General features: G+C 40.1%; 3 protein-coding genes across 5 annotated transcripts; 1 reads left to right on the top strand and 2 right to left on the bottom strand.

Annotated features, from left to right (window-relative positions):
- Positions 1-1,021: 1,021 nt before the first annotated feature.
- Positions 1,022-3,171, bottom strand: nmrk1 (nicotinamide riboside kinase 1). Its single transcript, XM_028414397.1, has 7 exons — positions 3,037-3,171; positions 2,538-2,628; positions 2,412-2,460; positions 2,079-2,262; positions 1,908-1,979; positions 1,700-1,806; positions 1,022-1,573 (listed from the first exon to the last, which is right to left on the bottom strand). Exons 1-7 carry the CDS (start codon positions 3,063-3,065, stop codon positions 1,473-1,475), a joined length of 633 nt encoding a protein of 210 aa, XP_028270198.1. The 5' UTR covers positions 3,066-3,171; the 3' UTR covers positions 1,022-1,472.
- A 436-nt stretch (positions 3,172-3,607) lies between these two features.
- On the top strand, positions 3,608-9,914 carry ostf1 (osteoclast stimulating factor 1). Of its 2 annotated transcripts, none has more exons than XM_028415019.1 (10): positions 3,608-3,750; positions 6,789-6,835; positions 7,226-7,276; positions 7,456-7,510; positions 7,625-7,678; positions 7,786-7,893; positions 8,095-8,144; positions 8,508-8,586; positions 8,729-8,827; positions 8,981-9,914. In XM_028415019.1, exons 1-10 carry the CDS (start codon positions 3,717-3,719, stop codon positions 9,037-9,039), a joined length of 636 nt encoding a protein of 211 aa, XP_028270820.1. In that variant the 5' UTR covers positions 3,608-3,716; the 3' UTR covers positions 9,040-9,914. The 2 variants fall into 2 exon arrangements, with proteins under 2 accessions (XP_028270820.1, XP_028270819.1); XM_028415018.1 differs by having other exon boundaries at positions 7,456-7,519.
- Positions 9,915-13,113: 3,199 nt separating this feature from the next.
- Positions 13,114-23,138, bottom strand: mapkapk5 (MAPK activated protein kinase 5). 2 transcript variants are annotated; one of them, XM_028414080.1, is made up of 14 exons: positions 22,183-23,138; positions 20,672-20,745; positions 18,001-18,076; positions 16,988-17,085; positions 16,793-16,901; positions 16,507-16,596; positions 16,149-16,244; positions 15,971-16,051; positions 15,688-15,875; positions 15,439-15,559; positions 15,181-15,311; positions 14,839-14,954; positions 14,331-14,435; positions 13,114-13,918 (listed from the first exon to the last, which is right to left on the bottom strand). In XM_028414080.1, the coding sequence occupies exons 1-14, from the start codon at positions 22,216-22,218 to the stop codon at positions 13,824-13,826; spliced, it is 1,416 nt and encodes a 471-aa protein (XP_028269881.1). In that variant the 5' UTR covers positions 22,219-23,138; the 3' UTR covers positions 13,114-13,823. The 2 variants fall into 2 exon arrangements, with proteins under 2 accessions (XP_028269881.1, XP_028269880.1); XM_028414079.1 differs by lacking the exons at positions 13,114-13,918; positions 14,331-14,435 and adding an exon at positions 14,449-14,763.
- Positions 23,139-24,082: the final 944 nt, after the last annotated feature.

The following is a 24,082-nucleotide window of genomic DNA, read 5'->3' as shown; positions in this document are numbered from 1 at the left end:
TTTAATGTGTGGGAAATGATGCAGCTTTATGCGTTTTGCACGTAAAAGTTCCAAGTTCCAAGCAGTCTTCATGAAAGCAATTAGGAAGTTTCATGCTGCACTCTGGGAGTCAGAGTGCAGTCAGACAGGTTTCAGTGCACAAATGAAAGCGGGACTTCTATTTATAGTGTGTTAAGCAGACAGCAGAGGCGTGCAGGGCTGACTCTGGGTCTGTGCACTTTGTTTTCACTGGTGCTAACAAAGCTGTGTAAAATATTTGAGTGGGTTGGGGTTCACACGTGATATATGCTCACTTTTTAGCAGATGAAAATTCCAAATCACTTGTGCAACATTTCCCAAAACAGAGTGAATTAATTAGGTAGTTAGAGACACGTACAATTTTTGGAGACTTTAAGGTTTAACTGTAACTAATCTGCCACTATAACCTATATAGCTGGATTCTGGTTCTGCGATACATGTGCAAACTGTCCAATCACAACTGGGATGAAGCAGGATAAAAGAATTGATGGATGGATAAAGAACTGCACCCTCTGCAGCCTCTTACCTGATTGCACAGTGGAGATCCATGCTCTGAGCCTGTGCAGCTGCAGCACCCCATCACAAAAACGTAAACCATCCATCCATCCTTTTAGTTCTTTTTTTTAACCCATTGTTTCACATTAGCTCTGCTCACCCTGCTCATTCAGGTCCCAACTCAGTTTATAGATACCGGACCAAATTCCAGCCCTCAGGTGTCCAGCTACAGCCTGAAATCTACAGCTATGTCTGAACCCATTTGTTGTCCAGCAGCCAGCTCGCAGCCTAATTCATTCCACAGTTTACCTTGCCAGTTTTTTCTGTACCTGCACTTGGATGACAGCCTGGACAGAAACAATAAACAGAATAATTGGTGAAATTTAAAAAGTTCATCCCCTCTCATCAGGTTTGCAGTGCTACAGAGAGAAACGGCAGAAATGAAAATGAAACAAAAAATCATCAAACAACAGGAAACAATCAGGAGTTAACATCTGTAGTATCAAGATTTAAGAAACACCGGGTCTTTAATGACAAAAATATCATGTTACAGTCCAGACTCCAGCGCAGCCACTTAATATATTACAAGAAGATCAGCACAGTCACAGAACTTTGGTCATTTCAGTTTTGCATTAGTCCAGAAGAAATACACAAATAAAAAATATTTACACTGAATTACTGCATAATCTTTGTGGTCACATTCAACAATTATAAATCTTAAGATAAAGCTTTTGATTTGTTGCTCATGTGATTTTATTTTCCCTAACTTGTGCCATACATTTAAGGCTTTCTATACTGTAACTGGCCTAAACGAAACATTAATATATATCTAAAACTCAAACTTTGTACCTACAAAGATTTTTAAAAACAGTAGCCTGGAAGACAAAAACAGCTCAAAACATACAGAATAATTAGTTTCAAATTAGCCTAATTGTTGTGAAAACCATCATAATTCTTCATCATGTAGCAACTTCACCCCTGAGTCTTTCTATTTCCTGACTAATGTCTTTATACACAGCAGACAGCAGCTCCTCTTTCGACTTCAGACCATCAAGAATCACTGAAAAACAGATTAAACGTGCATGCATTTTATTATTCAACAAAACTGGCATCAATATCTTCATGCAGCACTGGCACATACATACAGTACAGTAAACACAAAGAGGGTTTTGAGGTGGCCTCTCACCAATTTTGGATGCGATGCTCCCCATCTCCTGACGGTTTTTTAGGTACATTGGCCACACGTGTCCATCGAAGTAGCCTGGAGGATCAGGAGGCGTGTACACCCTCAAACTGTCAATCAACCAGACAGCAACACACAGCCACAAATATATATGAAGCTCAAACATAAACAGCAAAAACGGAAAGAAAATGCACAGTAAAAGGACGAGTACCTCCGTCTCCTCTTGCAGACGTCATAAGGAATTTCCATGAAATATCTTTTGTCTAACAGCTCATTTAGAGGCCTGGATGAGTGAAAGATGAAGAGACACCGGGGGGTTACAGCATCCTTTCACCTTCAGAAACAAAGAAACTCTCTGATCAACTTAAATAAACATGCGTACCTGTAGTTAAAAATGAGAAAGCCTTCCACTATCAGCACGTACACCTCCTCCTCCTTCTCTTCCTCATTGACCCACGGTGTTCCAGACTCTGGTTTAAGGCCTCGCTGCTTCAAGAACGACTCAGGATCTTTTCTCCACGAGTCAACGTCACTCATCATCGTGTCCATGTGGAGGGCATCGAGCACTTGAAATAGTCAGAATAAAGGAAGATAAGCGATTGATCTGCGATTGAACATTTTCTCACTGTGTAGGAAGGATGTGTTACAATACTGTGTGTTATAATCATTAGAAAACTAAACTCAATGTAAATGAGTAAATCTGTCTAATCCTTACTGTCGTATTGCTTGAAGCCGTTGTGGTCCACTGGTACCACTGAATCATCCTGAAGAAAGAACTAATGCGATCAGCCAAGCTCTCAAATCTCTGTGACAGCAGATCAAAGTATAAAAATGATTCTACCTTAAAATATGAGTCCTGAGCTATGATGCAGCTGTTGGGTATCTGCTGTTGTAGAGTCTTGGAAAGAGTAGATTTTCCTCCATTGGTCATCCTGACAATGAAAAAACAAACACACACACAGGGATCAGGGTTGGCCTGTATTTAACAGGTCATTAGGGAGTACATGGAAAGGGTGATCTGATACTGAAAAAGAATGCTGTCTTTTTTCCTAAAGAGCAAACAAATCTTATCAGCTTTGCTGCCACACGGTTGTCACATGCTGCATTGACCTGGTGTCCTCACTGTTCTGCCGATGTCTGCCACTATTAACATGTACTTTAATGTACATTACTTCTATGTGTGGCCTCAGAAGTGAACTACCTTATCTGCTCAAATAAAAACATCTTTGCACCTAATTTGCTGTTTCACTCATGCACATGGCCTATTTGGACCCAAAATACCACAGGGACAACAAAAGCAGATCACCATATTATATTTACAATCCTTCACACCTACTTACCCTCCAACTCCAACAACAAGCGTCTTCATTTTGACTCGTTGCGGCTCCTCCGTGCAAATATAACGTTAAAGCAGCTGGTAACAGCTGATTGATTATCAGTTCATGTGCAGACTTTACTGGGGCGCAACATGTTTGTAGCTGCCTGCAGATGTGCACCAACCCTGGCCTGCCCTGAGGACCCCTGTGCTTCCGCTATCGGACGGTCGTGATTCGCTGAGGGAGCTGCTACGTCACTGACGACCTGCCCATTGAATAAAACAAAAAAAAAATCAAATCATTATGACATTGATTATTATAAATGTAGCGAAATTGATGAATTTGATACATTTAAAAAAATAATAAAACAATAAATATAAATGTATAGGACAAATAACAATAGTTCGCACTTTGTACAAACTGTGTGTGCAACCATATTTTTTAAGTATACAAAATACTTTAACAAGTAATTTAAATTGAAATAAATCGATTAAATAGCGTAAAATGCAGAAAATATAGGTTAAATCGATCGATCTAGCTATCTAGCTCGTCAGAATCGACGCATGCGCAGACTAACTTTTCCGCGTAACCGTACTTCCTCATTGGGAGTGTAAGCAGCAAAGTGCTTCACGCTCTAGCGACGGGTTTAGTTGATCAAACACACCGTCTTTCTTCTCTTCTCACCTTATATTTGAGCCTTACAAATGTCGAAGCCTCCTCCAAAACCGGCCAAACCAGGTAAGAGTCCCACTGAGAGGGGGCTTATTGTTTAAATTTAGCCAAAAAGTTGTGTGTTTTGACGAGGACAGCGCACCTTGTCGGCGGTGTGAGCGTTAACGGACGGGCGGTGAACACTTCAGAGGACAGTTTGATTTGTCTGTGAAACTTTTATCCCTTAGTGTTAAGAAAGGTCTTAAACTGTGGACAACAGCAGTATCCATTACTGCTGATGGTGTCAGGACTGCTGCTGGGCTGTTTAAAGTGTTTTCGTGCCTGCAGTGCTGATTGACAGAGGGACACCTAGCTCTCAGCTGCAGGCCTCTGTCACTTCCCTATTTCCACTTAACTCGGACAAGGAGAGCGCTTCCATTGACTGGTAGCAGGTTAGAAGGTGATGATGAGTTTATGCTCACTTACATCATCAGTCTGACTTCCTCCATGATTAGTCTGTTGCCAAACCTAGGGGAAATGTGTCAGAAATATAGTGGGAAATTGATGGTTTTGCAGCATGTCATGTGTTTTTTCAGATGTGATTCACATTTTGTCATGACTAGAGAACAAAATAGAAACAGCTCTGCATCTGTAGCTGATTTCATGTCATTGACAAATTGAAATCAAAATATTGGTTTATTACAACAAGGTGAAATGTTCTCAATGCTCAAATTTATTTTTTTTCTTATGTAATGAAGCTAAAGTGCAGTTTTTTGGGGGATTGTTTCAAATATTTAGTCTAAAAAAAATCAACACCTTTCAACACAAAAGCTGAATGTTCAGGTTCATAGGTCATAAATTTAGGGTCATAAAGGCCATATACAAAACGTTTCAAATGTTTGGGGTCACTTAGAAATGTCCTTTTTAAAAAAACACAAAAAACACTGTTTTGTAAATGAAGATATCATTAAAATAATTAGACACACAGTCTAGACATTGTTAATGGGGTACATGACTATTCTGGCTGACTTTTAGTGGAATATCTACATTGTTGTACAGAGGCCCATTTCCAGCAACCATCACTCCTGTATTCTAATGGTGTTCTAATCATGTTGGCTAATTGATAATTAGAAAACCTTTGTGCAATTATGTTAGCACAGCTGAAGACTGTTGTGCTGATCAGGGAAGCTATAAAACTGTCCTGGCTGACCCCAGACCTTTGGGCAGTAGTGTATGTAGGATGTATTGCATGGATGCTGCATCCTTAAACGCTCATGTGGTCACATTTAACAGCTCATGATCTCATATATAAGATTGGAGCTGTTGTATATGTCTATAAAAACATGTGAACATATGCTTTGCAATGACACAGAGGGTAAATGGATAAATATCTGCAAACACGTGCCTGCTTGCTGTGGCCCCCTGTGGAAACAGAGCCCAACACATGTCATGACCCATTCTTAACACTCACGTTCATATTAATGAGTCAGCTCCATGACACCTCACCTGGCTGTGACAGCAACTGAGATGGTCTGTTGTGACAGATGGCAGGTTGCAGGGGTGCGACAGTAGTAGTCATGACTGATCCACCTAATGCAGTAATTCGTGTGGAGATGTTTGATTGTGAGATTTAAGGGTAGGACTTTGATGTACACATTATCTACGACTTCTTTTTAATGATGCACGGCCTCTTTTTACTATGAGCAAGACCAAGCATGTGTGTTTCTCCTATTGTTTCCCTCAAAGCTCTCCTTTTAGAAGAGGAATGTGGTTCCGTTTTGTGTTATAGCACAGTAAGACCCATGTGCAGTGTCTAGTAGAAATGATCAGAAGTTGGTCAAGTTGCTGGGTTTGGTTTTAAAGAAGACTGGGGGTGCGATAGCTTAGATCAGACACATTTGTGTGTGTGTGTTGGGGAGGATTTGAGCTGTTGCAATTGCTTATGCAATAAAATAACACAGCTGGGAATCATCAAAACATACTGACGGTGTTTCTCTTATTATGTCCACATTTTATTTTTTTAAATCTAGAATTTATCCTCATATTTACCCCGAGGGTGTAAAATGCAGCTAAAACCTGGTAACGTCAGCAGCACAGGGGTTTGTGTGTTTGAAGCTGCATGACTGGGCCTGCAGAGCAGACATGCTTGCTGCGTCGAACAGAGCAGGACTTGTGCTGCGGCAGCTCAGCTCTGAGACACTGAGGCAGTGTTGAAGCTAAACAGAAGCTCCATGCAGCAGCAGAGGGGAGCTGCAACCATACATCGTTTAGCCCTGTGTAAACATAAATGTTAGCTTTAATTCATGATTCATCACCACGTTTGTTAGACTGTTGAATTCTGGTTTGTGATTTACTAACATTAACTCTAAAGACTGTCATGCTAGAAGCAGCACAAAAAAACTTTGAATAAAGACAGATAGGCATCAGTCAAACTACACGTGTCATGTCATTTAAACAGGAGTGCTGAAGCGCAGATGCAAATCAGTAGGATTGAAGCAGTGCTGGATTAGACTGGACTCATTAGTCTGTTTAGTAAACCTTGCATGTATGTTTTAAAAATATACAGTGTCTCTTTAAGATCATTTGTAGGTCTCTGCAAACTAGTTCAGCTAAAGCCGCAACCACTATGGTAGCATTCCAGCAGCAGAGCTAACACCAGGCCTCGAGCCACCACAGGCCCTAAGGGCAGCTACACACACACACACACACACACAGTGTGTCTTTGCTTTGCATGTAGTACTGCTTAGAATTCTGTTGGCTTGATATAACCAGCTCTTTATTGCATTTTTGCTGATTATCTTTGTAACACTATATAAAACTCATTTACCACATTACAAACTCTACCCTCAGCTGCAGGTTTAACTGACCCAGTTGTGGCCTCAGACTTCTTATGTGCCACCAGAATGATGCATCATCTTTTTAAGACACATACCGTAAACAGTGTGACAATCTCCTGAGACCTTATTTCATCTAACCAACATCATTCTAAAAAATACAGCCTTTAGAACACAGTCCTTCAGATATACATTATGCTTTAACTCAAACTCCGTACAAATGATTTTCCTACACTTAGTGTAACTTACATTGTGTGTATTTGTGTGTGTTGTGTTTTTTCTTCTCTCTAGGCCAAGTCAAAGTGTTCAGAGCATTGTTCACCTTCGACCCCAGAACAGTAAGAACCTTTGTTAAAATAGTTTGTTTTCTAATGTTTGATCTTTCCTCATTATCAGTTCATATCACTGTTAGTAAAAGACTTAGGATGAATCAATTGATCATTTAATCACCATTAAACACTCACAAAGTCTTGCTCGTGTTGAAATCTATTGACATCTGTGTGAGATTATTACGTAAAGTCAACAAATAACTGGAAAATTAATAAATTGCAAATGTGTTGTAAATGGTTATTTAATCATCTCAGGTAAACCCACTGAAAACCAGGGCTGTGGTGGGGAGAAAGAAGAGGAAGCTAGGGAAAGAAGTTTAACATGAAAGTTAGAATAGTATCAGTGCACTATGGCTGAATAAGTCTCATGTGTTTTGTTTTTGTTTGCTTGTTTTTTAGCCGGACGAGTTGTATTTTGAAGAAGGAGACATCTTGTACATCTCTGACACGGTCAGTAAAACCTCAAAGGTCTCCTTCCTCCTTCTTCCTCTTTTTTTTCGTTCTTTTTCTTTTTTTGGAACCTGCACTCTCTGCATTTTGTCTCCGTTTTGCCCTTTTGTCAGACTTTTTACTCCCACTCCCTTATCTCATCCGTTTCTTTCTATTTATTTATTTTCTATTGTTTGCAGAGCGACACTAACTGGTGGAAAGGGACATGCAGAGGAAGGACGGGATTAATTCCAAGTAACTATGGTCAGCAGGAAAAGTCGTTATTTAAGTGTAACAGGACTGCTGTAGGCATTAATCTTGTCTTAGTAGTAAATGATACATAATGCATGAATGTTTGTTGCTTTCTAGTGGCTGAGCAGGCAGAGTCCATTGACAATCCTATGCATGAAGCAGCCAAACGAGGTAGGTCTCTAAATATTTTGAATATTGTGGCATCCTTGTATTTAGATTAAGTTAAACTCTGCATCTGCTTTGTGCATGCACGCACACATATTTGTGTATTTAAACAGGCAATCTGAGCTGGCTGAGGGAATGTGTGGAGAACAAGGTTGGCATCAATGGGCTGGATAAGGCTGGAAACACTGCCCTATACTGGGGATGTCACGGAGGACATAAAGGTAACGGTTACTTCATGATGTGGATTTTGCAGGAATTAACAAACACAGTACATTTTCAGATGACTTACAAATTTCACAGATGTCTGTGGCATTTTGTCATACAGTTACAAAGACTAAAACAGGAAGTTGATCTTGGCCCTCCATTGTTCCTGTGTGATTGTTATGCGATATGCATGATTAAATCAGTTCCCTTCTTTTCAGATGTGGTGGAGCTGTTGTTAAGCCAGTCCAACGTGGAGCTGAACCAGCAGGTGAGAAAGACTTCGTTCAGACATTAAAGTTCCCTCACTAATGTTTGACAAACGACAGGATAGCAGCCTCAGACTGCAGTTATCCAGGGTTCCCAGTGAAGAAGAGCAGCATAGTAATGTAGTGTTGAAATCTCTGGAACTGGATGATCAAGGCCTAGTAATGATAACCCTAGCATCTATTTAGATGGGGTAATGATATTAAAATATGTCTGAATTAAACAGCAACACTGCCTCTTAGTTTTTCTGGTACTGCTGGCTTTAGTTTGCTTCAAAAAACTGCACTGAGGTCTGTAAGGCGTAATGGGATTAGCGCTTCCTGTGTTTTGGACACAAACTGATTACTAATGATGTTTTGTGTTTTAGAATAAACTCGGAGACACCCCGCTGCATGCTGCTGCCTGGAAAGGTTATTCTGACATTGTGGAAATGCTGCTTAACAAGAGTAAGTATCCAGACATGCCTCCTGAAAAAAATAATGGATTATTTTTCTTTTTATTTGGGTGGATGTAAACCTGAGCTCCCTGCTGAGAACATGTGCATCCAGCTTGAAATACTCCTGAAGATTTTTATTATGTTTGTTTCAGATGCAAGGACAGACATCAGGAACAATGAGAACAAGCTCGCTCTGGAGATGGCCACCAACGCCCAGTGTGCTTCACTCCTGAAAAGAAAGCAGGGAAGCAGTAAGTGCAGCTGCCACCAGGGGGCAGCGTCACAGCACTCACATATGCAGAATACACATATTTTCTCATGTGCTACCCATGTATTGTGGGTAAAGAGCATAAAAATTTAATGTGAAGATTCGTCTCATAACCCGTCCACTGTTCTCATTTCAGACATCACCCGCACGCATAGCAATGCTGAAGAGTACTTGGATGACGAGGATTCAGACTGAGTCACACCCGTCAAAACATGGTCACTGTCTTCCATTGGGTTCTGGAGGGGAGGGGGGGGAGGGGAGGGGAGGGGGGGGGCTGATGAGTTTTCTTGCAGACCTAAAGTGGATTTGCTTTAACCGTAACTCCGTTTTAGTTCAGTTATTTTGTGCAAAACACCTCGGTTCTCAGGCCTCTGTGTCACATTAGTGTGAATTTCAAAGCATTGAATTAATGCGTTTTGAAGTTGGCCTGCTTTGCCAAGTACATTTCCACACGGGGGGAATTTGTCTTAAGGCATCGGTTGGTGTACAGTGGGCAGAATATATGCCGCAGTGGAGAAGGGACCAAAGCTCTAACAAACACATTCCAAACATACAGATTATGTTTAACCTATTAAACTGGGAATTAAAGTGCCGGTGCAGATTAAAAGATTGATGTTGGTCTGTGTCTAGTTAAGTTTTCAAGTCCCACTTAAATTACTAAACTACAAACTCAATCACAAGGAGCAGGAAATTGGACAATAAGACACCATTTAGATCCATTTATACACATTCCTCGGTCAGATTTTACCTGTATTTGCCCTTTAAAAAGTAAGTTAAGGCTGTGACGAATGTGCATAAGTGGCTTTAATGGGTGAAAACTAATGGTCTTGAATGGCAGTAATCTCACCTGTTAACGACTCTCCTGCTTATATCTTGGTCTCTGTTATAACATTTCCACTGCTGTTAAAGATCCACCATTACTCAAGTGTAACTAAAAACAATGTCCCGTGTAAAACTAGACTTTATTCTGTAATTTTTTTTCATGCTTTTTGTTTTCTATCCTGGAACCAAATGTCTGGTTTTATTGCTGCTTTCCAACAAATTAAAAAAAGTGCCTTAAATATTTGTAAGAGAGCTTGTGTGTGTCTTCAGTTGTGTATCATTGTGAACATTATTTTTGTCTGAGGTTGATGAATTTGTTAAAGAGTTCTATCTGCTCTGTCTCCAATCTGCAATAAAGATTTTTAATTTAACGTTACATTAAGCAGAAGTTTTTTTTAGGGGGGAGAAAATCAGTTTACCTCAGAAATAATCATCTGCTGATGGCATGTTTAATTACAGAAGCAGACCTACAGATTAGAATTAAATACTCAAAGCCTCTCACAGCAAGCCAAATTCCTCTAATTACCGAGAGTGCAAACAAACCCTATCATTTACATGTAATACGATTTTTACTCCGCCTTAATCCAATTCAGACTTTGCACAAATTCACAAATAGAGGGAAAAAAACACTTTTATGAAAAGTCAAATAATTCCTTTATTACAAAGTCAGCATGTTGATGACATTCCAAGAAGGCAGAAAGGGCAACGGACATGTATAGACCAAAAATACAGCAATTTCTTTGATGAGGGATTCATGCTACATAACTGCCAGACCAGAGGAAATCAGGAGGACTGGTAATAACAGAGAAAAAAGCTCCAAACTTTGAAATGATTTCATTTCCTCCTGATGTTTCAACATAAACAGGAACAGCTACTCCAGGAGAAATAAAACCTTCCACTTCACATTCATTTGATACCAAATAATTCGAAACCTCTCAGTACTTTACATATACAGCAGAGGAAGTGGAAGCTACTGATGTTTATTACGAACAGAAGTGCTGAAAAAGCCATTTCTGCCCTAATGAGCATGCATTTTTTTAAAAGGGGGTGGGGACATAAATTCATCTTATGCCAGCATCTATGTTGGGAGAGCTTGTATAAACAAGAAATCTTCTTCGTTTTCTCCCTGGTATAAAAATCAGAAAGCTTATCTCTCCACAGAGCCAGAGGAAGCAAGTAGTGGAAGCTAAGCAATATTTGAGAGTCATCTAAAGTTTGGTTTGTCGTTCTGAGATAAACCTGCTGCAGCAGACTGCTCAGTAAAATGATGCAGCCTCTTCAGAAACATCTGCTCTCTGGAATTTTTAGTAACACTGAGCCAGACAGAGCAGCGGACAGCAGGTAGATGGTGTCTGAGCATAGAGTTTTCACTGTTAGGACTCATCAAGTACATGCCTTGACTTTACAGTACAAAAACACTAATAAATACACCGCCCTTCAACAACAGTAATGTTCTCTCAGGTAGCAGAAGATAGGAATTAGGTTATTTGTAGGTTTGCGGGAGAATAGAATAGAAAAAGTTCTGATTTACTGATAAAAAGTAGCACACATACTCACATATAAATTAATTACACACAGTCACACATCCACACAGATATGGTCATAACAAAACATTTGGTTCCACTTTTAACAAAGATGTGTTAACTTAAACAATCGATTCAACATCGGATAGGCCAAACCCCACAGCTGTCCATTATAAATGCATTTGTGTAGCTGGTAGGAGTATTTGTAAAGCCTCTCAAATAGCACATTACAATTTGTTAAAGATTTTTTTTAAAGAACCGGAATAGTTGCCATTTGACAGTGTTTCCGACGGACAAATTAAGGGTGCGGACCGTTACTTCGCAACCACGGTACACAGGTAAAATGAACGCTACTTGCTGTACAGGCAAAAAATCGGCTTTAGAACTTTGCTTTAAAAAAAAAAAAAAAAAAAAGACAGGTTAAATATCCAACACATGAGATGTTATTTGGTAAAAATCAGAAGTGTCCAGAGGTTTTGTTGCAGCTGAACTGAGGCTAACTTTTTTCCTGTTCTAGTCTAAGCTCACAGCAAAGCTAACACCGAGGCTGCTAGCTTTAGCTTTATATTCATTGGGCAAACATAAAGCTGGTAGGGGGGTTCCTTAAATTTCTCAGTTGTGTACATGTTTTGAACTAAATAAATAAATATTTTTTAAGTTTAATTTCCTAAGCACTATGACGCAACAACCTTCTTATTAATCCCTACTTCCAATGACAATGAGTTCCCCTTCATCCTGTGATTTATTTGTAAGGATGAGAGCAGTAAAATATGAAAATGCCGCCCTTTCAACAAGGCACATTTGAGCATAAAACTTGTAATAATAAGGCCTTTTCAAACAGCTTTTGAAGGGAGACTGTTAGACAGTCAACTCAGAATCATGTTAATGACAGACTTCTGTTTGAATCAAACCTTTAGAACAGAAACATAAACAGGAAGACTTTTTCTTCATGTGAGTTTCAAATGGTGTAAAAAAACATAAAACAAAAAAACAATCCAAGTGAACATCATCGGTTGTCCTACACCTCCAACATGCCTCTATATGGAAAAAAGAGTGATGTGGCCCAGAAATAAAATCCTTCAGTTCTAAGGAGATTTCACTGGATCGTGATGATATAGAGTCACAACATACAGACAATTCTATGTAAAGACAGTCAGAAATTAAGGAACAACAGATCAACAACAGAGAAGTGAGTTTGAGATTTGAACAGTATTAACCATCTGCTCTGCAGACTCAGCACACCTGATCATGAACCCTTTCCTTCAGCCCCTCTTTAGAGAAACAACATCAGATATGTGTGGATCTCTACAACAGTGACACATCACTCTGGCCAATCAGCGATATGATAACAAAGAAGGGAAGGTCTGCAATACTAGCAGCTTGGATGCATATAATTTCACCAACATGTACATGCATGCACTAATTATTGCACTATTGCACATTCAGGAGAACATAAACAGAAATCCTAACAGACCTTCCAACTGATGTGTTGTGGCATGAAAATGATGACAGTCTCTCTCTCTGTAACAACCACTGTTAATCTGAAAGTTTAAACATTAAATGAGCAGGTGTAAATTCCAGCAAATCTGCATCAAAGCAGTTCAGACTGTGTCCATTTAACAGATCAATGACTTTAAACAAAGACGTTCTGAATCACATCAAAAATGGGAAACAATTCACTTCATTTGACTTGCTAGGAACAAACACAAACAAAAGGGGTTATGAAAAGCTCACGGATCTAATGTTTAAATGTGAAAGTTCATTTCAACAAAATTTTACTGCTTCTGACATCTCATAATAAGTGTGAGACGCAGCTGAAAGGTTGTACAGAGATGCTTTTTGCTTGTTTAAGTTGGTCAGAAAGAAAACCAGCCAGTGTTTATGTCCATCCACTCAGCTCAGATCTGTTTGGTGCCACTTTCTACCAACGTCAAGAAAGGGGTTGTGGCAAAACACACACATTTGAGACTGATGTTTTTTTTTTTTTTTTAAGTTTTATGACACGTCCTTCAAACACCATTTCCACTCGTCTTGTCCAATATACAATGAAAAGTTTAAAGCGAAAGTTGCACAAAAAACAAAGATTCATATAATTTACCTGTAGTCTGAGACTGTGTGGAAGAACAAAGTCACATCGCAGAAAACTTCTCTCATCTTTAGATGAGCTCACTATCAAGCTACAAGTAAGGTATAAAATAATGGAACTCTTTGCTTAAATAAATAAAAATCTTGGATGTGGTTAAAATAAAAATTGAATAAAATGAAATAACTGGGATAAAACACATGACATCTTGTATAAGCAGCTAATAAAAATTCCCTCTCAGAAAATAATTTCTTTCACAGATTTTTCTTCTTTTATCTTTTTTGTTTGTTTTTTTTGCAAAAATGAAAATATATTTTTTCCATGTTATTTGCAAGTGTCCATTAAAAAAAATTATAGTACCAATGAGTCCTCTTTGAAATGTATCTACAGCTGTACAATAGCTCTTGCAATAGGGTCAACAAGTGAATTTGTGTGTGTGTGTGTGTGGATTAGCGTATCATTTTTCATAAAAAAAAGCTTCTTTTTTTTAGATATGGGTTAAAAAGGGTCATAATAAACAATATAAAAAAAAGATAGAAAGACAGCATTTGCTAATGAGATTCTTGGAGATTCGTCTTCTCTTCAATCGCCTGTTTCACTATTTCAGCCAACTTCAAGCGGTCGACTTTATCAGAGAAGGCGCGTCCTGAAAAAAGAAAGCCTGTGGTTAAAAACATTTGAAGTACTGTGCTGCTTAATTAAACCACCAGAAAAGGCTGAGTTAATCCAGAGAAACTAAAAAACTGGATACATGTTTTCAGGTTCTAATCAGAGGAAAATGAAGTATCTAATATCTAATCCACCCTTCACTTCTGAGCCATTTAAAAATCATGTCCATGTTGTAGCAGTAATTAGATATTTTTGCCTAATTTCTGTGGTTTCTCTGCAGCTGCTTTTACTGTTTGGTAAGAAGCCAGAGAAAAAAATCCACCTACTGAGGGGACTAAGTAAATTTGATAGAATATTCAGGACCTATGATGGTATTAATGAACAGCTATACTTGTAATGGTTAAGAGATATAATGGAGGGCTTTTTGGACTAGTTGAAGTGGTACTGACCATCCCAGCTGAGCCCCTGCAGGCCATCTCTCAGGAGCTTACAGTCTCTGTTGAACCTCCAGGCTTCATACATCACCTCATTCAGCTTCTCATCCTCATTCTCTCCTGGACAAACAGAAATAATGACTTCAGAAGCAACCTTCCCTGCCTCTTTCTCTGAAGAGAGATTTTGCTTTGTGCTTCACATACTGTAAACTATAAGCTCATTCAAAATTCCAGCAATGTTTACTCATTTTATCTGTTCTGTGTCTTATACAAGTAAACTCAATTTTGGGGGAAGAGCAGAATAATATTAGTGACTGCTTATCTGTGTCCCATGCAGACTGGCAGTTTCTTTGTTGTGTCCTCTGTGTGCCTTTTGGCAAAATGAAAAGCAAATCTTCCAAACACCCACTGAGCCAAAATAAAGGTGTTTGTAATGCAGCATTTACACCTATATGTAAAACACACAGTGTCAAACGTGTGTGAATTTGGATTTCTTCCTTTACATCAGTGTGGGTGTACTGACCAGCTTGTGGTAGTATACACTGTGCAATGACATCTCGTAATTTTTCCAGTGCGACGTTGGAGTCTTCCCCTCCGTTCTCTGGGTCATGAATGAAGAAACCGTCACTGGGCTTGGGGCTGAAACATGGACGTCAAAAAACAGACCGAACTTTGACATTTTATCAGACAACAACAACAACAACAACAACAACAAATTCTCTAATACATAATGAAGTATCTAGAGGCAGAGGAATATATACAGGATTAGGAATGACTAGAGAAATACCTAGTGTATAGTATATAAAATGTTTAATACTTTCATATGAAAAGACTGGCAGATAAACTTCATGAAAAGCAGTCAGACCCTAGTAGTTTCCGTTTCCTGAGGATTGGGTTGTTGACAGAGTTTAGAGGCTTCAGGCTGACGTTCAGGTCCTGAATCCTCATGTTGGCCAGCTGCTCTGCGTGGGCCTGTTGGATACCTGCGACTACAGCCTGGAAGACAGCGAACAATAAGAGTTTAGTTATGTGCACAGGCTCCAAGGTTATTCACTCAGCTAGACTATACATAAAGAGCAGCATGTTGCTGCAGCATTTCTGCACTGATAGACGCCTCGCTCACCTTGTCCATCATCATTTGCGCAGAGGGCAACACGTTGTCGAGGGCCTCGGTGCAGTTGAGCCATGGGTGAGCCAAAACTCCCTCGATAGTCAGCCTCTCCTCTGGTTTCACCTTCAGCAGCCTGCAGGGAGCAGGTGAAGAGAGGAGGGAGTAGACATTACAGAAAAGGGATGACTGAATGTGCAATGAATGAACATAAGCAAGGAAAGAAGCTGCATGAGTAGCGACACAGCGAGGAAACAGACTTACTTGCGTACAATGTCCTTGGCCATCTCAGAGATCTGGCTCCACTCATCTTCAGGGAAGTCGAAGCTGCCAGTCATTATCTTCTTCCTCATGTCCTTTGGGATGGTGCGACTGTGATGCTTGGAGTAGAATGGAGGATAGCCGCACAGCATCACGTAGATAATCACACCAAGGGACCACAAGTCACAGCTCTGCAGACAGAAAAGAATGACTCTATTAAAAAAAAGGGAATTCTATACTGGATCTAGCCCAAAGTTTGGTTTGGTCACACAGATGTGGGTTTTACCTTGTTATAGGTGTAAGGAGTTGGTGAGGTAGGGATAATTCCAGACTTTTCCTTCTGGTGTCTTCTTTGAGCCTCAAGTACCTAGACGGGAATGTATGCAGTTATTTTTTATGTCATGTCATTTTGATGAGCAAAGAAGCAGCAAGCGTGTCTTTGTGCACTCTGTGTTTTTGTTTACCTGAGGTGCTACGTAATAAGGAGTGAACTGAGGGGTCATCAAGTCTCCTTGATCAATTTTGGCAAAGCCAAAATCACACAGCTTTACAGGTGCATCCTGCAGAAGAGACGGGATCACAGAGTGAGGCTCATAAATACGGTGCTTCAGTTTGTTAACATCTAAGAACCTTTGGTAAGTTTAATTTGATAGACTCTCTCTGATGGAATACATCTCAGATGTCACTAAAGCTGCAAAAGCGAGGACTGATTTCAGACTTAAAAGATATTTCAACACTATCGGGACTCAGCTCGGCTGAAAAGCTTCAGGAGCAGTGGTTTTACTTTTAAATACGTCCATGCAGGCAATTTGAGCAGCTCACCAGAGAGTTATCCTTAAAGAGCAGGTTCTCTGGCTTCAGGTCTCGATGTGCAATATTTAGGGAGTGACAGTGTTCCAACGCTTGACTGATCTACAAGGGGAAGAAACATCAGACTGAGACGTGTGTGTGTGTGTCAAAGCATTTTAAAACAGCCTAAGTAAAGCTGGTGTGAGTTGCTTCTATTAAAGCATGTGTCCCTCTGACACACACATCATTACTCAAAATGTTTAACATGTTATGTGATGCAGAACCTGCCTGTAGACTGGGTGTGTATCTGTTCACCTACCTGTTTGGTGACCTGACTGGCCATCTTTTCAGTAAAGTGCCTGTGCTGACTGATTCTGTGGAACAGCTCGCCTCCCTCCATCATCTCCATGACTATCAGGAGTCTCGCTCTGTCACCAAACAACAAAGAGAAAAGATTGTAATTACCATACAATAACATATAATAACAAAATAATTCATAAACAGAACTCTTTACCTTGGACTGGACTCGTGTGGGAACTGGACACTGTTTGCATAAACCTCCAGGATTTGCACTATGTTTGGATGGTTGGCACACATCATGTGGAGACGCACCTGTTTATATCACATATAATATATATTAGAATACTGTATCGGTGTGTTTGTTTCAAGCCAGATTTGCTATGAATGTACAGACATATAGACAAGAGGGTAAAAAGCCCTCTTGGTTCACAGCACCGCCAAAAGGCAGCAAGCAGTGTTTCAGTGCTTCTACAGGGTTAGATGACACAAGTCATCAGTACATTAGAGTAAACTTTTAACCCCCAGAATCATCCTTGAGTTCATGTGAACATTTGTACTAAATTCTGAGGAGGCATTCTAAGAATGAGGACATTTACAAGTACGAGATGGATGACCAGGTGCAGACAGGTTGAGACAGGTACTTCATATTCAAATTGCTCTGTCAACAATAAGAAGGCTTGTACCCAGTTATTACAGTGAGACATATTACACTGTCAGATACAGAAAAACATTTGCACATTAGACAGACCAAGACAGTGTTACTGTCATAAACTACTTCATTATTAACCTCTGCATTCAGCGCGTACTGCACACTGGGCACACCTCCCATTTCAGAAGATGAAAAATGATCCTCATTAATACTGTGAGTTGTTTAGCAGGAAGAATGTGCTTTTACAGTTTAGCAGTGGGAGCTTGTGTGAGGAAAGTCTGTGTAGCTTGTTTTCACTGCATGTCTCACTGCATAACTGCTGTATAAGCTGCTTGATCAAAATGTGGGGGGGCTGCAAATGACATGGAGAGGCTGCTGCACAAACTGTTCACTGCAGCAGAGACAGCTTTACAGACAAAGAAATGCATACAAACCAGACCAAAGCACACAAGAGACAGACTGACAAGGAAAGAAGACCTGGAATGAATAAAGACTGATAACAGGCAGGCAGACGGAACAACAGCCAAGACAACAAACAGCTGGCATTAATCACAACCATGGCAGTGTTTCCCTCTAACCTCATTTCTGGCCTTGGGGCGATCAATGAGGATCTTCAAAGCCAGGCGTTCCTGAGTTGACTTCTTCACACAAACTCTGAATGAGAAGCAAACAACAGTCAACAAACCTCTCGCACAACAGGATTACAATGTTTGTCAGGCAACAAGAACCTGTCATATTTCCCCCATTCTCAGGTGTTTCTGTTACCAGTCACTGATGATGCTTATCTGAGTAAAAATGTAATCACTGTGTCTGTATATAAAACACACACACACGGACGGAGTTCTCTGTCAGCTTGTTGTAACTCTTCATTGATCCCATATGATGATGGCAGTGAGAGAAATAATTAATGCCAAACGTGCCGAAATCATCTTATATGCAGGATTCTCCACAAAAGGCAGAAACATTCAGCACAACCACAGAATAAAACAAGCTGTTAATGGTGGAACTATCTGTCTATGTACCAAAAATACTTCATCAATACACAGTTATCATTGTAGAGGGAGATTTTTTATTGTTTACTTAACTGATAATGGACTAATCAGGAGAGATCACCACACTTTTACTGACCTATTTCCTGCTTTTAAAGCTCTACATGTCCAATCTTGGGCCAACATTTGTGATCTTTCTAGGAGCCTTTTGATTGTTATGAAATTTCACCTACAGACCAGATGTTGCTGTTTAAGACCCTGAACAATAAGTGCTGCTCAAATTTTATATTGCACTTTTGGTTTTGATGTTGTTCTGTCTGGTCCTCTAAAATTTGTATTTAAGCAATTTAAGCTGCGCCTTTTACGTCAACTTTGTTTATAACTGTGGTATATAAGCAAAAGTTATCATTACTATCTATTCAGCTGATACACATTTGTATTTTGTTATGTAGTCTGGGTAATAGGTGCTATGAGATTACATTTGACCACCTACAGAGACCAAACCAGCTGTATTATGTCAACATCACACTTTGTTCTGGGAAATCTGAATCTTGTCAGCATCTCTGTAACTCCAGTAAAACCAAAAATAAAGCCAAGTGTGTGTAATATGTGTCATAATGTTCATCATCACAAGGTCAAAAGGAATTAAATATCTCATGGCCACAGGTTGCTTCAAACACTGTAGCAGAATAAGTATGCAAATGTATTTGTTTTTATGAGAAACACAGTTACACTACAGTGGACTCAAATATTCACTTTAAACAGCAGCCTCTGGCCCCCAAACTCAGATTACACTATTAAAGCATTACTGCAAGAAACATTCTGCTTCGGCCAAAGTTCACTTCACTGGAAAGTAATACCTACCTAATGAATCACAGAGTTAGACAGAAAGGGGGGCTGGTAGAGTAAAAGACATGAATGTGTTATGAGACAAAAAGTGGTGAGCAGGTGAGTGGGGAGGTGGGGTGGGATAAAGCAAAGGCAGGAGTCTAAGTGAAAGAAAGTGTCTGATAAATAAGAGAAAGTTTTAGCAGGAGGTGTTTGAAAAAGAAACAGCACAGCATGAATCATAGAGTGTGTGTGTGTTTACATGGAGGGCTGGTGAGTCAATCTCTCAGTATTTTTGTCACTTGAGGCCAGAACTACGCACATTAGGAAATAACAGGTTGCTCTCCCTGATCCACGACTGTGATAGTTTCAAATTGCAGATTGAGCAGAAGGAATCAGTAGCAGACGTTGATGTATTACAGGCTGTGTGTAGCTGGAGTCAGCAGGGCAGACAGAGCAGCACAAAGGGAACTGCACAGAGCATAAGCAGACTGTAGGAAACTGCAAGAGCAGCCACAACACTGAAGGCAAACAGACAATATCCCTACTTTACAGTACAGTGATGTTAGACAATGCATAGATCTGGCCTTTAACAGTCACTGCTAATTATTGTTAGCATTTCAGAGATGTGTTTTTATGCATAAGATATAATATTAGAGGAACACAGCTGCTGAGTTTTATGATGCATGCACAAGCACCAGCTTCATCAGCTTTAGCAAAGCCAAAGAATTTCACATAAATCAACTTGCATTCAGTTATGTAAATGCATACTTCCACAGACAAAGTTTTTGTGGGTTTGATTCAAGCCCAGGATGCTAAAGATACAGCTGATCCCACACCAAGAACAACAAAAACAGAACCCATGCCAAACATCTCCACATCACGCCTCCAGTCAGACGTGATGTTGTGCTGCATGCTAGTCCAGTCAGTTAAAGTAAGTGCCGACAAGCATCTATATGATTCACATATATCACCAATAATGTGTTCATGTATGAAGGATACAGTGCTGGTATTATACTGGTGCCACATTGACACAGGAAATGCAGACATCAGAAAAATGCATGAGTTTTTTTTCCTTTGCCATTTAACAGCCGACATCACAAATAATCCAAGTCTTCTCCGACATCATCTCTGCAGCAGTGATTTAATCATCCACTGCAGAGGCTGTGGGAACAGCAACATTCATCCCTCTCACTCTTCAATCACATCATAAACTTTTAAAGGATACACAATTTTCAAACCTACACTAAAACAAAAGCACAGTGCAAATATTCAAGCCTTATCAATGGCAAGCTCCAGACACCACAACGAAGCTTAACAGGTTATTTCAAACAGATAGATAATATGATGATATTATTGCTATGGCAGCAATAATGTGAGGTCAATGTGTTATTTAGACAATGATGATGGAAAAGAGCCTCTCTTAACTCACCTGACAGGTCCACTGATACCAGCTCCCAACTTCTGAGTCCAGTTTATGTTGTACTCATCCAGAATGGATGTCTCCTGTTTGAAAAATCAGACAGTTTATCACAAGTTTGAAAAGATAGGACTTCTGTCCATATGGAAATATTTTACATCCCCGATTAATACGTTACAGAAACTTCTGTATAGATGTTTAACATAGAATTTAACATTCATGAGATGCACTTGTTTGGTGGACCAACAATCTGCTCAGAAAGACTTCCATGTATGTTTTCCCCCACTGAGTTAGCACTGTGTTGTGTAATAGCTATATATCAATTATCACCTCTAGTTTCACAATAGTGCTAATCCTTCACACTGATTATGCTTGGAAAAAGACAGGATGGCTGTCATAAAACATGTGCATCTGGGCAAGCTTTATACTGGATAAAAGAGGGGCAACTTTTGCAATCAACTCTATTCAACATTACATTATATGGACTGACACATCCTCAGCTTACACCTTCACACTCTGAACTGGTCTTGTCCACTACATTATCTTTTTGTACCGATGCCAGAGGGTACCATAAGGTAATACCAGTACTCTGCCAAGGACAATCTGCTCTGTTTAAACACAAAGACGATCATAATATCCAGGATTTATTCATGCAACACAGGATAAGGGACTAGTATTTAGTACACACAGCTCTCTGCACTATAGACAACGGTGGTCCCAGATAGTGAATGTATCCTTCATCTTTAAACACATAGAGATCTGTGTGTTGCATATTTAACACATGGGCACTGTTGCCTTCTGTGGAGCAATCGGGTTGTGCAAAAACCACACTTGGATGCAATCCAACATGTTCTGGAGCAGGTTAGTTATGCAGCATAGGTAGCATTGACATCACAGAGCCTGGCTTCAGTCAAAGGTTTGTTGGCTAATCCACTTATCTTTATGATAACAACCCTAATGTGTGCTCCTATTCTCAACTATGTCCCTCCCCACTGTGAAAGCGGGGGCTGGGGCCACTTGAGATCACATTTTACTGCTGACACAGATGCCTGGGCTGTGACACATTGAGAGGAAAAGGCCAGGAACAAATCCCAGACCCCGTTTGTATGGACACATTCCCTGTTAATGACCATGACCATGACAACATACTGCGGACCCACGGTCATGGGTAGACCCTTCTTCACCATGTTATCCAAAGTTCACATTTCTGCCATCATAAATGACAAAAAATAATCATGTACTGTCTGGAGCACCATGTGTTAAATCAGTCTATGACTCAAGATTAGTTTTAGAGGTCTTTCTGTGAGCAAAAGGCAATTAAGATCATCTTGAGGCTTATTATATACAATGTGTGATAAAATACTGATCTCAGCATAACATAAATGCAAATACAATCAAAGAGGACTAGCACTGACAAGTCTTCAGCATTTCAGAAATAACATTTATCTTTCATTGACCAGTGCAGGAGTCAAAAACATCATTGATCTAGTGGCTCAGAGAATCACATTTTATAATAACACTACCTTGATGAACTTGTCTGCGTTGTTATCCTCCGACATAGTGTTCTGCTCTGGACAGCTGAACTCTGCCTTTCCAATCCCAGAGAGTAGACGGCGAAAACAAAGCGTTTTCTCAGACCAGAACGTTTCGATCTTGCAACCCTGGGCCGAACCAAGGCGTGTTATACTACTACTGATGACAGGACAACGCCATTAGGGCAAATGGATATCGGGGCACCGATCAGCCAAAGCCGAGTGTCGTTCCCTTGGAGACCCGAAGCCCAGCAGCCAGTGCGACTTAACCTTAGATCTGGCCAGCTCAGCTCACAACAACCCCGGGGTCCGACTCGCTCTTGCAATCGTCTCAGATTAAGTGTAGTGACCATGTAGAGTGTCCAACTCCGAGCAAGGTGACCAGAAAACCCGAAGACAAGTCCAATGTGGACTAGTCCAACACTTTTGAAGGCACCCTACGCATGGTTCCTGAAGTGGTATTTTTAGCCAGCGCAATGAGAGCAGTGCTCTGCTAACGCTGCGGAGACACTGGGGACTGAGTTGCTGTTAGCTTCGCTTGCTAGCAAGTAAGCGGATGCCACTCCATCTCACGGTCAAGGGAGCTGATTACGCAACAAAGGCAATTGTGAAACGTAACATAGGCCGAAGATACCATCTACAAATGACTGATGCTGCCCTCAGTAACAACTGGGTTGCTCTGACACAACGGGCACACCGCGTTCCCAAAACCACATCAGCTTATTATGTCGTCGAGAGGAGCTTTCTAACGCGCTAGCGAGCTAACTCAGACAAGTTTTTTTCCCGTTCTGATCAAAGCCATGAATATCAACATTCTTCAGTAACACATTCAAATAACTCTCAGAGATCGTAAGAAACAAGAAGACAATCTCAATTAGGAAAGGGGTTGACAGATAATGTTTTCACAGGTGAGCAGGGAGATACTCGCATCTCTGTTCTATTTTGCTAATCCCATAGCTTCTTGTCAGAGCAGAGGACCCATGTCGGCACTACGCAATAGCGGTCCAAGCAGAACGCCTGATCAAAAAGCACGCATATATTTTATAAAGTCCGAAATAGGAGCATGCATATTCATAAGCTCTCAATATACTCTTGACTTTTACACATATCTAACACTTATTAGTCTATTTTTTTGTAATCTGGCATGTTCTGAATTTTTAGCAACTACATTTTGAAATGGACAGACGGTGACGGAACCTTATGAGGACCCCGATACCAATGCGGATTCAGGGGGTTAAAATAAATGTATAGACCTCACTTTGGTCAGGATGAAACCTAGTTTAGTTAACAACCTTCAGCCTGTTCACATTAATGGTCAATATAATTCAAAGAAATATAAATCGTGTTTACGTACATCTACCTAATGTGTGTGACAACGTTGGTCATTTGTTAATTACAGAATCGGAGCGGCATATAGTATTGTATACAATCATCCAGTTCTTAGATATAGGTCTTTATTTATGTTTATAGTTTTATAATATTATATGATGCTTTGTTAAAAAATAAACGTCCCCACAATGTCTATGTATTTTAATTATGATTTTTTTTTTACCAGTGAATTATTTAAATATGTATAGGGTGGGTATGTTTCAACCTGGGAAAACAACACTCCTTGTTTAATATATGACTTTATTACTCGTGCAACCACCCCCTCCATCACTATGTACGTCTTGCTCATATCAGGATTTTTGAAGTCAGACGCTACAATGCGTCATCTTGATCCTGTCAATTGTGAGCAATCATGCTGTCATGTTTTGCTGCCATCAATATGTGTCCACTTGCAGAGTGTAAATAGTGCGTGTGTGCCTGTGAATGTAGTGTGTTCGCCGGCTCACGTGGATGCCACTGAACAGCCATTGAAGATTCATGGACTTCCTGAAAATAGTGCCAC

The sequence above is a fragment of the Parambassis ranga genome, chromosome 9 (genome assembly GCF_900634625.1).
Source record: "Parambassis ranga chromosome 9, fParRan2.1, whole genome shotgun sequence".
NCBI lineage: Eukaryota > Metazoa > Chordata > Actinopteri > Ambassidae > Parambassis > Parambassis ranga.
The sequence above is the reverse complement of the archived record's forward strand: the minus strand, read 5'-3'. Positions and strand labels throughout refer to the sequence as shown.

Bases quoted from the DNA above. Each gene is read 5' to 3' on its own strand.
- nmrk1 (XM_028414397.1), bottom strand. From the start codon at position 3,065: ATGAAGACGCTTGTTGTTGGAGTTGGAGG. The intron at 2,461-2,537 runs GTAGAATCATTT...TTCTTTCTTCAG, and splicing joins CTCAGGACTCATATTTTAAG to GATGATTCAGTGGTACCAGT. The intron at 1,807-1,907 runs GTACTCGTCCTT...GTTGATTGACAG, and splicing joins GTCTGCAAGAGGAGACGGAG to TTTGAGGGTGTACACGCCTC.
- ostf1 (XM_028415018.1), top strand. From the start codon at position 3,717: ATGTCGAAGCCTCCTCCAAAACCGGCCAAACCAG. The intron at 8,145-8,507 runs GTGAGAAAGACT...TTTGTGTTTTAG, and splicing joins ACGTGGAGCTGAACCAGCAG to AATAAACTCGGAGACACCCC. The intron at 8,828-8,980 runs GTAAGTGCAGCT...TTCTCATTTCAG, and splicing joins GAAAAGAAAGCAGGGAAGCA to ACATCACCCGCACGCATAGC.
- mapkapk5 (XM_028414079.1), bottom strand. From the start codon at position 22,218: ATGTCGGAGGATAACAACGCAGACAAGTTCATCAAG. The intron at 17,086-18,000 runs GTTAGAGGGAAA...TGATATAAACAG, and splicing joins GCCCCAAGGCCAGAAATGAG to GTGCGTCTCCACATGATGTG. The intron at 14,955-15,180 runs GTCTGACTGCTT...TCCATGTTTCAG, and splicing joins AGGAAACGGAAACTACTAGG to CCCCAAGCCCAGTGACGGTT.